Source organism: Tamandua tetradactyla, chromosome 19 (genome assembly GCF_023851605.1).
Source record: "Tamandua tetradactyla isolate mTamTet1 chromosome 19, mTamTet1.pri, whole genome shotgun sequence".
NCBI lineage: Eukaryota > Metazoa > Chordata > Mammalia > Pilosa > Myrmecophagidae > Tamandua > Tamandua tetradactyla.
In genome coordinates this window covers 8,116,410-8,128,152 of record NC_135345.1, presented here as the reverse complement: position 1 = coordinate 8,128,152, position 11,743 = coordinate 8,116,410, and the positions used below count along the sequence as shown (strand labels likewise).

General features: G+C 43.7%; 1 protein-coding gene across 1 annotated transcript; it reads right to left on the bottom strand.

Annotated features, from left to right (window-relative positions):
* Window positions 1–9,702, bottom strand: LOC143663331 (AP-3 complex subunit sigma-1-like). Its single transcript, XM_077137078.1, has 3 exons — window positions 9,634–9,702; window positions 9,164–9,444; window positions 1–58 (listed from the first exon to the last, which is right to left on the bottom strand). The coding sequence occupies exons 1-3, from the start codon at window positions 9,700–9,702 to the stop codon at window positions 1–3; spliced, it is 408 nt and encodes a 135-aa protein (XP_076993193.1).
* Window positions 9,703–11,743: the final 2,041 nt, after the last annotated feature.

Genomic DNA, 11,743 nt, shown 5'->3' with positions numbered 1-11,743 from the left:
TCAGGACGTGGGGTCTGCCAGCTCCAGCTGGAGTGGGTGCAGCACGTCTATCCTCAGTCTGAAAGCAGAGGAGCTGGGTGCAGAGGGAGTGAGTCTCAGACCTGGGGGAAGGCACCCCTGGTTCCTGGTAAGCCGTGCATGAGCTCAGGTAAGCCACCTGACTTCTCTGAGCCTCAGTTTCCTCCTGGGACAACTACTGATGATAACACGATGATACCTACCTTGCAAGTTTGCTTAAAGGATTAAAAAAGATAATGGGCACATGCTTTATAAAAACATGACACGAAACAGACACCAGATTCCCTTGCCCTGCTCTCAGTGCTCCTTCCACACCACTTTCCCTCTGGTGGCACTGTCACTTCGTATGCACGCGCAGGCCCTGTGGTTCTCTTTGTCTAACTGTTGAGTCCAGGGTCTCTACCCCATGCCTGGCACATACATGCTTTATAAGCACCAATTAATAACTAATCATTATTCACAGTATGAGAATCATGATGTAGGTGAAAAAACCTTTAGTCATATGAATACAGCTTTATATACCAGATTTTGTTCTCAGAAGTTCTCTCTCCTTCCTTCTTTTCCCCCCTCTTAGAGCCAACCTTCTTCCCATCTGACCTTCTGTCTTTCCCAATCTGAACTCTCTGGCCGCCCCACCATTTTTCTGGCTTAATCATCTCCAAGCCTGCCCACCTCCTCTCCCGGGGAACAAGCAAGGGCCTCTCCTCTGCCGCGCTCCCAGGAAGCTCTCACCCTTTCTCAAGCGGTGCTTCCAGGCCTACCCTGGGCAGGGGTCTGACGCTCTGGGCCTGAGCTCTCTGCAGCGTCCCAAAGCCTGGCGCTGGGGCACCCTAAAACTGTCGCAGCCTGAGGCTGGGTGCGAGCCTCCCAATCGACATGAAAAAGAGATCAGCAATCTGAAAAAGTATACGTTTTGGCTGAGGCCCCACCTTGATTCCTCATGAGCTGTCTCTGTTGAAAGGCTATTTTTGTGCGTGAGTGTGTGCAGATTATCTGAGAACTGCTTGGCACTTGGGAATTTTCCACTGGCGCTAGCTGACCCAACTGGTGCCAAGAAAGGAGAGAAGAAAAATCAGAGAAAATGGGCCCCACTTTCCTGCCAGTCTCAATTTGGGAGACTTTTTCCATTCTTGGGGCCATTTGTGAGAAATCAAGCGCTGAGGCCTTCTAGGGAAAATCTTTTGACTTTTTTTCGTTCTCCAGTGTGGAAATTCTCCACATTTGAATATTCAGTGGTGACACGAGATGAGTGTGGTGCATTGAGACCAAAAAACTTGCGTGTGTTCTTATTTCTTTTTTGTATCAGAAGGAGGCTGCATGGTTTTTGATGTCTGAGAAAAGCTTCATCAGACAGTGGCCCCACCACCTACCTCAACGAGACTAGGACAAGTCATTTCATCTCTTAGGTCTGAGCTCTCTGCTCTGTAGTAGGAGCTGGTGATACTTCCTTCCTTGGGTGGCGTGTTCTATGTTATCTACTTTTCAGTTGTCTGTATGTATGTGTTCGGATGAGTCTAACATGAAGGGGGGCTTTGTGGAGATGGTGTTTTTCGGGAAAGTTCTCTAGGGCCACACCATCTTTTGTGCATGAAAGGCTGGCTCTTCAGTGCCGAGGAAACTGGGCCTTGGAGAGTGGATCCTGGAGGAAGGGTAGAAGGTGGCCTGCATCTCTTCAGGTCAACTTTGGCCAAAGACAGGAGCCTGGCAGGGTGGCCTCCTGGGCAGCGGGTATGACAATGAAGCACCAAAGGAGGCCCCGGTGTGGCTGGCTCAGATGACGTAGTTTTATGTTTCTCTCTGTACTTAGTTCCTTTTTGTCATCCTTGGGGCTTTAGGGGAAAAATATGATAGACACTTTCAGCCATATCTTGACTCTGCTATAGGATGTTAAAAGGAAGAAGGTCTATCAAAAGAGGGTGAACATTTGTTAATCACATCTACAAAATACCTTTGCAGCAACACCTAAGACTTGTGTTGGTTAAGTCAATAGTATGCTAGCTTGCCATGTGGACACATAAAACTAACCGTCACAAGTATTTACTTCATTTGGTTGTTCTGAGTATTAAACGAGCTTAACATATATATAATATATATATAATTCTGCCATGGCAGGCAAGAATTCTGCCGCTGAGCCACCACTGCACTGCCCTGAGGTAATATTTTTTTTAAATGGCACATTGATGTAGGCATAATAATATTGTTGTAGGATAACCCCTGTGATGGTTTGAAGCTGTTATGTACCCCAGAAAAGATCATGTTCTTTTCATCCATTCCAGTGGGTGCAGACCTATTGTAGGTGGGACCTTTTGATTACATTATTTCAATTGCTTATATGATGCCCCATTCAAGGCAGGTCTTACTCCTTTTACTGGAGTCCTTCATTCCAGGATAAAAGTAGAAAGAATGCCCTAGGCAAATTTGGAGAGAAGAACGTGCAGAGAAGCTCACAGAAAATGTCAAGAGAAGCTAAGAGAGGAGGCCACTGAAGCCAGAAGCCGAAAGCAATGAAACCCTGGAGAGAAGGACCAGCAGATGTCACCATGTGCCTTGCTATCTGACGGATGAGCTGGTAGCCAGTCTTTGAGGAGATGGTATCATCCCATTGATGCCTTAATTTGATCTTTTTTTTTTTTTTTTAGGTGCATGGTCCAGGAATTGAACCCAGGTCTCCTGCATGGAAGCAAGCATTCTACTACTCAACCACCTGTGCATTCCCTTAATTTGGACATGTTTCATGGAACTTAGGACTGTATATTTGTAAGCAAATAAATCCTCATTGTTAAAATTGAGTCCATTTCTGGATCATTACATTTCGTTAGCTTTAGCTAACAAAAACACCCCCCAAAGATTTCAACATGGGGAATGTATTAGTTTGTGAAATGCTGACAGCAATGCAAATTAAAAAGGGACATTATTAAGTCACAAATTCACAGTCCTAAGGCCATAAAAATGTCCAAGCTAAGGCATCCAAAGAAAGATAACTTGACTCAAAGGAGGCTGATGTCTGTCACATGGGAAGGCACATGGCTGGCATCTGCTGGTCCTTGTCCCAGTCTCTGTCGTTCTCAGCTTCTAATGCTAGTGGTTTCCTCTCTAAGCATCCGTGAGCTTTCACTTACCTTCTCTGGGGCAAAACTCTGGGCTCTGGTTTACCTAGCATTTCATGGGAAGGCATGTGGCGATGTCTGCTGGGCTCTGCATCTCCAAACATCTGTGTCTAGGTGTCTGCTCTCTCTGATGGCACTCCATGCATCTTCAAATGACTACGACTCTTCAGCTTTGAAGAAACTCTTCTCCAGGCATCTGCAGCTCATGCTCTGAAGCAACTGTGTCTCCTGGGGTTTCTGTCTTTCCAAACTTTTGTATCTGTGTCTGCATCTGAGTTTTCTCCAAAATGTTTCTCTTTTTTAAAGGACTCTAGTAAACTACTCAAAACCCACCTTGAATAGGTAGAGTCACATCTCAATCGAATCAAAAGCTCACACCCATAATTGGGTACATCACATCTCCATGGAAGAAGAATTAAAAGAAGCAAGGCTGCCCCCACAAGATTGGATCAGGAAAAAGGACATGGCTTTTCTGGAGTACCTAAAACCTTCACATTGGCACAGGGAGCCTAGCTTGGATTATCCATATGAGTGTAATATAATTGCAAGGGTCATTTTCAGTGGAAGAGGGAGGCAGAAGAGAAGGAAACAGAGAGATGGCTGTATGAGAAGGACTTGGCCTGGTGCACGCTTTGAGAGGAGGGCCACACAAACTGAGGTCTGTGGGTGGCCTCTGGAAGCTCATCTAGAATCTGCAGAAAGGAACTTACTCTGCTGATGCCTCAATTTTAGCCAAGAGGACCCATGTTGGACTTCTGACTCGAAAACTGTAAGAACATTAATTTATATTGCTTTAATCCACTAATTTTGCAGTAATTTGTTAAGCAGTAGTAGGAAACTAATACTCAACTGTGAGGTGTTGAAGAAATATGAAACTCAATTTTCCCTTTACAACTGCTCAGATATTTCAGCTCTCACCTTTTAGAGCAGAAATCATAAATCTGTCTGCAATGACTAGAGCCTTGCCAGGCACAAGCAAGTATTCTAAAATAGATGAAAAAATAATTAATATGGAAGTCCTGGTGAATTTATTGTATTCCTAATGTGTGCTGATGTAGTTGGCTGAATAATGGTCTCCTAAAGATGTCTGCATCTAATTTACTTGTGAAGTGTTACTTTACATGGCAAGTCAAAGATCTTGAGATAGTCTCATCCACTGTTGTGTAGCAATATGACTACAAACTTAGCATCTTAAGACAGAGAGGAATAAAGAAATATTAACTTCAGAAGTTTTAATTCTCATGTCCATCTTTCCTTCTAAGGCTGCCTTCTAAGGGTTCTTAACTTGCTTTGCCATGGATCAGTCTATTGTTTGGTTGACCAGATGAGGGTTGGAGAGGAGATGAAAGCTGGGTAAGGGGAGAGAAGGGAGGGAGGAGAGGAGCACCAACTGGAGACCTGAAGAGGGAAAAGGAGAGGAGGGGAGAAGATTGGCAATTGTTGTTAGACTTTGGGGACAGAGATGGGCAAAGAGCATTTTTAGGAACTTGTATTCTATTTTGCAATGAAACTGCTTACCTTGCTCTGTTGAGATTGATGTTGTTCAATGGATGGGAGTCAGATTTGCATTTGTCTTGGAGATGACATCGCTCTATAAAGATCAGGGCTTGTTATGTTACAAACATCAGAAAACTCATTTTAAGCTGACTTAACCTATGTGTGAAATATGTTGGCTCAATTGTTAGAAAGCTCAGTGGTGGGTCAAGCTTTAAGTTTGTTTGATCCAGAATCCACATACCATCAAGCTGTAGCATTGGTTCTCCATAATCCTCTTTTTCTTCCTCTGTACGTCATTTGTCAGCCTGTTTTCAGGCTGGCTTCCATCCCAGGTGGCTGCCAGCGGCTCCTGGAGCAATGTGCTTTCTCTTTCACATCTGGAGGACAGAAATAGTCTCTCTTTCCTTAACCATCAAACGGAAACCCTAAGCTTTATTGTGGTTGGGCTAACTTAGGCCATTTTCCTACCTCTCAGCTGATAAATATTGGAGGGTGGGGCTTCTTCAATTGGCTTAGTCCTTTCAGGACCCATCCTTACCCTGGGGTAGATGCCTTGGGGCTTGGGGGCAGCAGGCACATGTAGCCTCCTGAGACCATTTGGTGTCTTTATGTGAATTTAGAAAAGGTGCCACCTCTGAAGGTGCAAACTTACCCTAGTTTCATGGCTTGAGAGAGAGGAGGGAGCTGGATTTCAGCCTTCATAACCAAAGGTAGAAAGTCCAAGGGTGGGTAAGTAATGGATGCAGGATACAAGCTCAGTGTCCATTATAGTGAGAATAAGCTGAGAACAAAGAAGACCAGTTATATTCAGGTTACAGGTATGTTTGAGAGTCACAAGATGTCATGAATATCAGGCCATGTCTTTGCTTAAAACCCTTTCAAAGCTTCTTCATCCCCTACAGAATATAGTTCTTTCTCCTCAGCATGACCTAAAATGCTTGCCATGATCTAGCGCCTGTCAATCTGTCTGGCCCAATTCCCTTTCCGCCCTGTTTTGGCTTGTTAATGCAATATACCAGAAATGGGTTGGCTTTCATAAAGGAAATCTATTAAGTTACAAGTTTCCAGTTCTAAGGCCACAAAAGTCCAAACTAAGGCTCCAGGGAAAGATACCTTGACTCGAGACAAGTCAATTTGAGAAGGGATGTGCTGGGATCTACTGATCCTCTAGCTTCTGATCTCAAACAGTTTCCCTGGCAGCGTTTTTGTTCTGCACCTCCAAAGGTCTCTGTCTGTGCCAGCTCTGAGCTCTTTCCAAAATGGTTCCCTCTTATAGGGCTCCAGTAAGTGACCTATCTTGAATAAGTAGAAACCATTTAATCAAAAGGTCCCAACCCCAATTGGGTGGGTCAGCTGTCTATGGAAAAAACTTAATAAAAAAGATCCTACCCACAATTGGGTGGGTTACATCTCTATGGGAACAACCTAATCAAAAGGCCCCACCCTAAGCAATATTGAATCAGGATTAAAGAACCTGGCTTTTCTAGAGTATGCAACAGTTTCAAATGGCATTCCCCAGGACCAATACCTCTCATCTTGTCTTTGACCCATACTAAACAACTTGGAGCATTTTGAAAACCTCACACAATTTTGTGCAATACATTATTGTATGATCTTCCACCTACCTGGAATGCCCTTCCCTCCTCTCTCCATCTGGCAACTCAGGTTCAGCATCATTTCCCACAGCACCTTCCCTGATACCACACATTCTTTGGGTGTCCACTTGCTCTGCACAGTTCTAGCTTCACTCACACCCCACTGTGCTCATCTGTTCATGTGTGTCTTGCTTATTAGAGTATGCATTCCTTGACTGCCAGAACTGCCGTGAATATAACAACAAAAGCCACAACAGTAATACTAGGATTATTTTTCTGATTTTACACACCAGGAAACAGACCAACCAGATGAGCCATTGCCAATGCCCATGAATCTATATGTTTTCTTACCTCAGGACATGTCTCTTTCCAAGCAAAGCAGATGAGCTGGTGCACCACCTGAAGTTATCCCAGTTGGGAAGATTTTCCCTTACCTGTCTTCCAGGCTATCCTTGAGTGGGGCTGTAGTACAGTGGCAGTATATTTTTGTCTTCCACCAACATACTGAACCGACCCATCCATGAACTGCCACCAGTCTTAGGGAATGCCCATGAGTAAGAGGTGTGAGGGGAAGGAGAGATGGGTCAATAGTGGTGGGTGATGTGTGTCTGACCACCCATTTGTTCAGCACACGGTACCATATGGACTAGCTTAAGCCGGTCTCAGATGCGCACTTCCATCTTATAGGGGCTACTCCTGGGTTAGTAGCAGTCTGACTGTGTCTGACTCTGACATGGTGAGTCTGACAGCTCCCGATGTGTGATGAGCACTTCTGGAGCATGTTATTTTAATATCCTAAGGTCAGGCAGGTGCCCCTTTCCAAATGGTCTCTGTGTGCTTCTGCAGATGGCATGCCCTTGCTCCAGGACCCTAGAAGTCTGCACTGTGACTCTCTCACTGGGTTTTTTTGTCAGAGACCCACACAGTGTTTCTTCCTACCCCACTACCTTTACTATCCTAGGATTACTGGGTCACATGGTCCAATCAGCAGGACTGCTCATGCCACAACCTTCCCACTCTAGTCTCTCTTAGAAACCAGCAAACTTAACAGCACTGGATAAATAGGTCAAGCAGTATTTTCGAATGTGGAATATGCTTGCTTCAAAACTCAGAGGGCTTTATCAAAAGTTGTGCTTCTTCCTTAATTGTGAGAGGTTAAAGGTGCAATCACTTGCCCTTTACTTTTTTTTTTTTTAATTTTTATCGATACAACAGCGTACAAGCACATACATTTTTAACATACGACAGTTCCGTACATAGTGTACAATCAATGGCTTTCCCCTTACTGTGAGGGGTTGTCTGAGCATGCTCTAGACCACCGACCCCCTAAAAACCTCACTTATGTGCCACTGTTTGCCGAAATCTTAAAAAAGCTCTCGATGTGTTCATTAGGTCCAATTGATATGATGCCACCAGCGCAGTGGACCAAAGTGACATTCTTAGGAAGGCCTAGTTGGCCCAAGTTCCTTCAAACTATATTTTGACAGAAAGGGGAGATTAACCAAGACCTGGGGAAAAGCTGTGAATGCATACTGCTGTCCATCCCACAAGAATGCATGCTGTTTCTGATCTTTTCCAGATGGGTATCAAATCCAATGCATTATGCACATCAGCAGCCACATATCTCATATCAGAAGCTGTGTTAAATCTGCTCTAGTAAGGTTACAATGTCTGGTACAGCAGATGCAGTTAGAGCTATTAATTCATTAAGTTTGTGGTGATCCATTGCTACCTACCATGATCCATCTAGCTTTTTTTTCAGGGACCAGGATGGTGAATTAAACGGGGATATGATAAGGATCACCATCTTTTTTTCTTTAGGTCTTTGAAGGTGGCACTAATTTCCCTGGGTGTGAAATTGGTTTGGATTTACTATATCGTCCAAGGGCAGGCACAGTCTCAAGGGCTTCCATTTAACTTTTCCTACTATAGTAGTTGTTACCCCATTACCAAGTGTCTTATGTGAGGGTTCTGTGAGCTTTCCATTCTATTCATACTTTGAGAAGGGGGAAAAATGGCCAGTGGACCTGCTGTGACAGGGACCTGAGCCAGGACTCCACATATCCAGGACTCTCCTAAGCCCCTCCTCTCACAGCAGAGCCTTGATGGTGCTTTGGGTCCCCAGAGAACACTGTCAACTTGGATCACGTAGCCAACAGTCCTCCAAAGACTTGGGTATTTCTTTTGCCAACTATATGATTAGCCATGCAAATGGTAACAGGCTTTGTGGGGAAGGTGCTGGGGACTCACTCCTGTATACTCTTGCTGTGATGTTACATCATCCTCCCTTGGGGGGATGCAAGCTCCTTCCCAATGAATCAAGTCTTGAGAACTGATCCTGCTCTTAAGGGTAAAGAAATATAACTTTTCACTGGGGTCGCCCATAGCTGTCTGTGCATCCATTCTTGATCTTTTTGGTTATATATCATTTTTTCTTTTACTTAAGAAGTGCAGTTACCTTGGAGTTTATTTCTATGAAGAGAGAAAGTTTTCATGCAATGCATAAATGGTTCTTGAAATAACAGTTGTGACAAATAGAATTAAAGAATTCTACACTTGTGATCCATACAAAACGCTGACATTTTTGATTGTACATAAATTAAAGAAACGTCTCAAACACTTTTCAAAATACTGTAGTAGCCAATACATATAGGCATGCCTTTAGGTGGGCATAGGAATGCAATTAGAAAACAAAACAAAAAAATCCTACTGGAACTACTTAATTTCTTTAAAATCAATGAGCAAGAAAAGCAACATTGAAATTTGCATACTTATTTTATGCAACTTCTATGCAGTACCTTGTCTTTAATCCAAGAGCAAAAATTAAGACTCTCCTCCTCCATTTTTGGTAAACAACTGCATGGGAACCTTAGATGACTTTCCCCCTGGATTTTACCTGGAAATAGCCTTTTTAAGTTTTTTATTTAAAAGAGGCAGGTTTGGCACTTTATACTGACGTCGCCAATGTTAATATTTCTTGGGATCTCAGTAAGATTCATAGTCTTTATAGCTGATACAACATGGGCTGGAGGTCCTGCTAAGCCAGCCTCAGATTTCTCCAGTTTATTTTGTGCATCAGTTTGGGTAACAATCTCATTCATGTTGGTCTCCAATACCATTCTCCCCATCACCATTTCTGCAAGAATACTGTGAACCTTGTCTACATGGAAAATTAAATTCAGTTCACAGACATTTTCAAAACACTTGTCTAATGTTTTCACAAATACTTGGATTAGATCTAAAATGCCGTTGACTTTCTGAAGAATCCACACAGAAGACAAAGTATAATGTGGTGTAATGCCTATAAATCAGTTTGTTGTCAGACCCTCCTATCAACAGTCCTCCTTCTAGGAAATTACAGACATTTTCATCTCTCTTAGATACCAAGTGGAAAGTCTCCCTGATGATATCTTCATGTAGGGCTGATAGAACTTGGAGAGCTGTGGCTTCCCGTGGTTGTTGAAGATAAGGATGGGCTTGGTCATGGCTGGGCCGGGCTAACTGGGTGGACGCTGGGGGCCCAAGCAATGCTCTTTAAAAAAAATTTTATTTTCTAGCTGTCTTTTCTTAGGGGTTCCATGCTCTATTAGATCTATGAACCCCATGTTCATTGATCCTTGTGGGTCAGGGAACCCTGGCTGTCCATTTATGGTGATTATTTGAACCTTGTTTCTGACAGTTAAATGTCGTCCCTGGCCTTCTGCTGTTTTTGGCTCTGGTCATCCCCATTGCTGCTAAGTAGCCTGGTTTATAACAGCAGCGCCTACCGTTAGAGGACATTCACTATGGAGCTCCTTAGTGATGCTCTGCCTCTCTTGCTGGGGCATTTCTTATAGCCTTGGTAAGTAGAGGGTTCTTCAAGCCTTCCTGAAGAACGTAGCCAATGGGCCTTCTGGTCTGATGTATAGATCCACTATAGCATGCCCGCTTCTCCGAGCATTTTTATCCCTTCTTCTGTCATAGCGTTTATACTCCATCGAATGAGGTCCACCACTTTTTCTAAGCTTCTAAGAACAACATATTAGAACCATCTTTTGAGTCCCTTGACAGAATGTGAAATCCTACATAATGGGATAATGCCCCCATATCAACAAACTCTCCCTCAGCCAGATTTATGCTCCACCTGTTGGATGCAGCACCTTCAGCACCCCTTCCAAGAATACTCTCCGAGTTCTATGGGTACCTGTTAGCCAGTCCTGAAATTTTGGGGGCAAATAATCCTTATTCTCCCTTAGTGGACTCGATCCTTCTCCGGTTGGGTCATGTGGCTATCCGACCCCCTCCATCTGATGGCCAGAAGAGGAAGGAGAGCAACTGCTGCCTTGTAAAGCATCAGGCTCACTTGAGGCATCTGCACAGTGTCCAACAAGGGACTCCCCTCCCCCCATCATTTAACAAGGGAGATGGACCACTACTCAATCATATCCATTCAGATATCTCCACCCCAAGTTTCAAGGTTCTGCTGTTTCCTAATCATTGCTCTGACTTTGGCATAGGAAACTTGCTTAGGCTGAGAGTCCAAGCTTCTCTGAAGTTCTGACAGTCTTACAATTAATTTTGTGCTCCTGGTCTCTAGCACTCTGTCTCCCAGTTTAAAAGATGAAAATCTCTGAAACACCACCTAGGACATCCTTGATGCTCACCTTTAGTTATTTCATTTTATTTTTTCACATTCTGTTTTTAATCGGTGATTAGTCAACCTGATTACTTGATTAGTTATGTATGAATTTATAAAAAATTTGCATATATTATATAATATATAACATTATATTATGTAATAATTCAGTTCATCAGTGGTGTTAAGCAATAGTCACTCAGTTCTACAGGTATTCGTACTTCTCAGATATCTCTCAAACTTTAGAGACACTACATTCGCCTTCCAACTGTATATTGCCTCAATTAATACAGGTGAGATCCTTGGCAATTGTGTTGCTATAGTCTTCCAGGAATGACCGATACCGCCTACTACCTCACTGTCATCTGGCAATACATCTGGCTAAGATGTGGCATCAACCCTAAATTCTGTTTCCTAGGACTACTCCTGGTAGCAAGGATCTTGGCTTGGTTTCCCCAGGATTAGAGCCTGCAACAGGGATTCTTGTGCAATTGATATATTGAAGGAACACTCTTAGTTGAATCTTTAAGGGAGTTAGAGAAGCAGGACAGGGAGGCAGCTTGGCAAAGATGTGAGTTCAGCTAAAGTTAAGTCTTAGCTTTCTCTCATGGAGAGCTCTGGAGTGTGTCATCATAAGGCAAGGTGGGTGATATTTTGTTTATGCAAATTAATCAGAAATTGGCTGCAGGCAAACTCTGCCAGATGGGGACAGGGTGTAGCTTCTCAAATATATCCCCAAAGGTGGAGTGACAGTCCTCCAGAGAAGGGGACAGCTGAGACCCAACAGCAGAGGGGGTGGAGGGGACAGGGAGAATGGGGTGGGGGTCTGGGACAGGCACCGTCAGTATTTACTGTAGTTCACCTTTGGAGAAGTATCATTCGGGTATCTCCTTATCTTTTCAAGCTGCATC

What these genes read in the sequence shown, in the direction of transcription:
- LOC143663331 (XM_077137078.1), bottom strand. Translation starts at nt 9,702, where the DNA reads ATGACCAAGCCCATCCTTATCTTCAACAACCACGGGAAGCCACAGCTC. An exon ending in CCAAGTTCTATCAGCCCTAC is followed by an intron (nt 9,445 to 9,633) that starts ATGAAGATATCA and finishes GATCTAATCCAA; the next exon opens with GTATTTGTGAAAACATTAGA. An exon ending in ATTGGCGACGTCAGTATAAA is followed by an intron (nt 59 to 9,163) that starts GTGCCAAACCTG and finishes CTCTGCTTTCAG; the next exon opens with ACTGAGGATAGACGTGCTGC.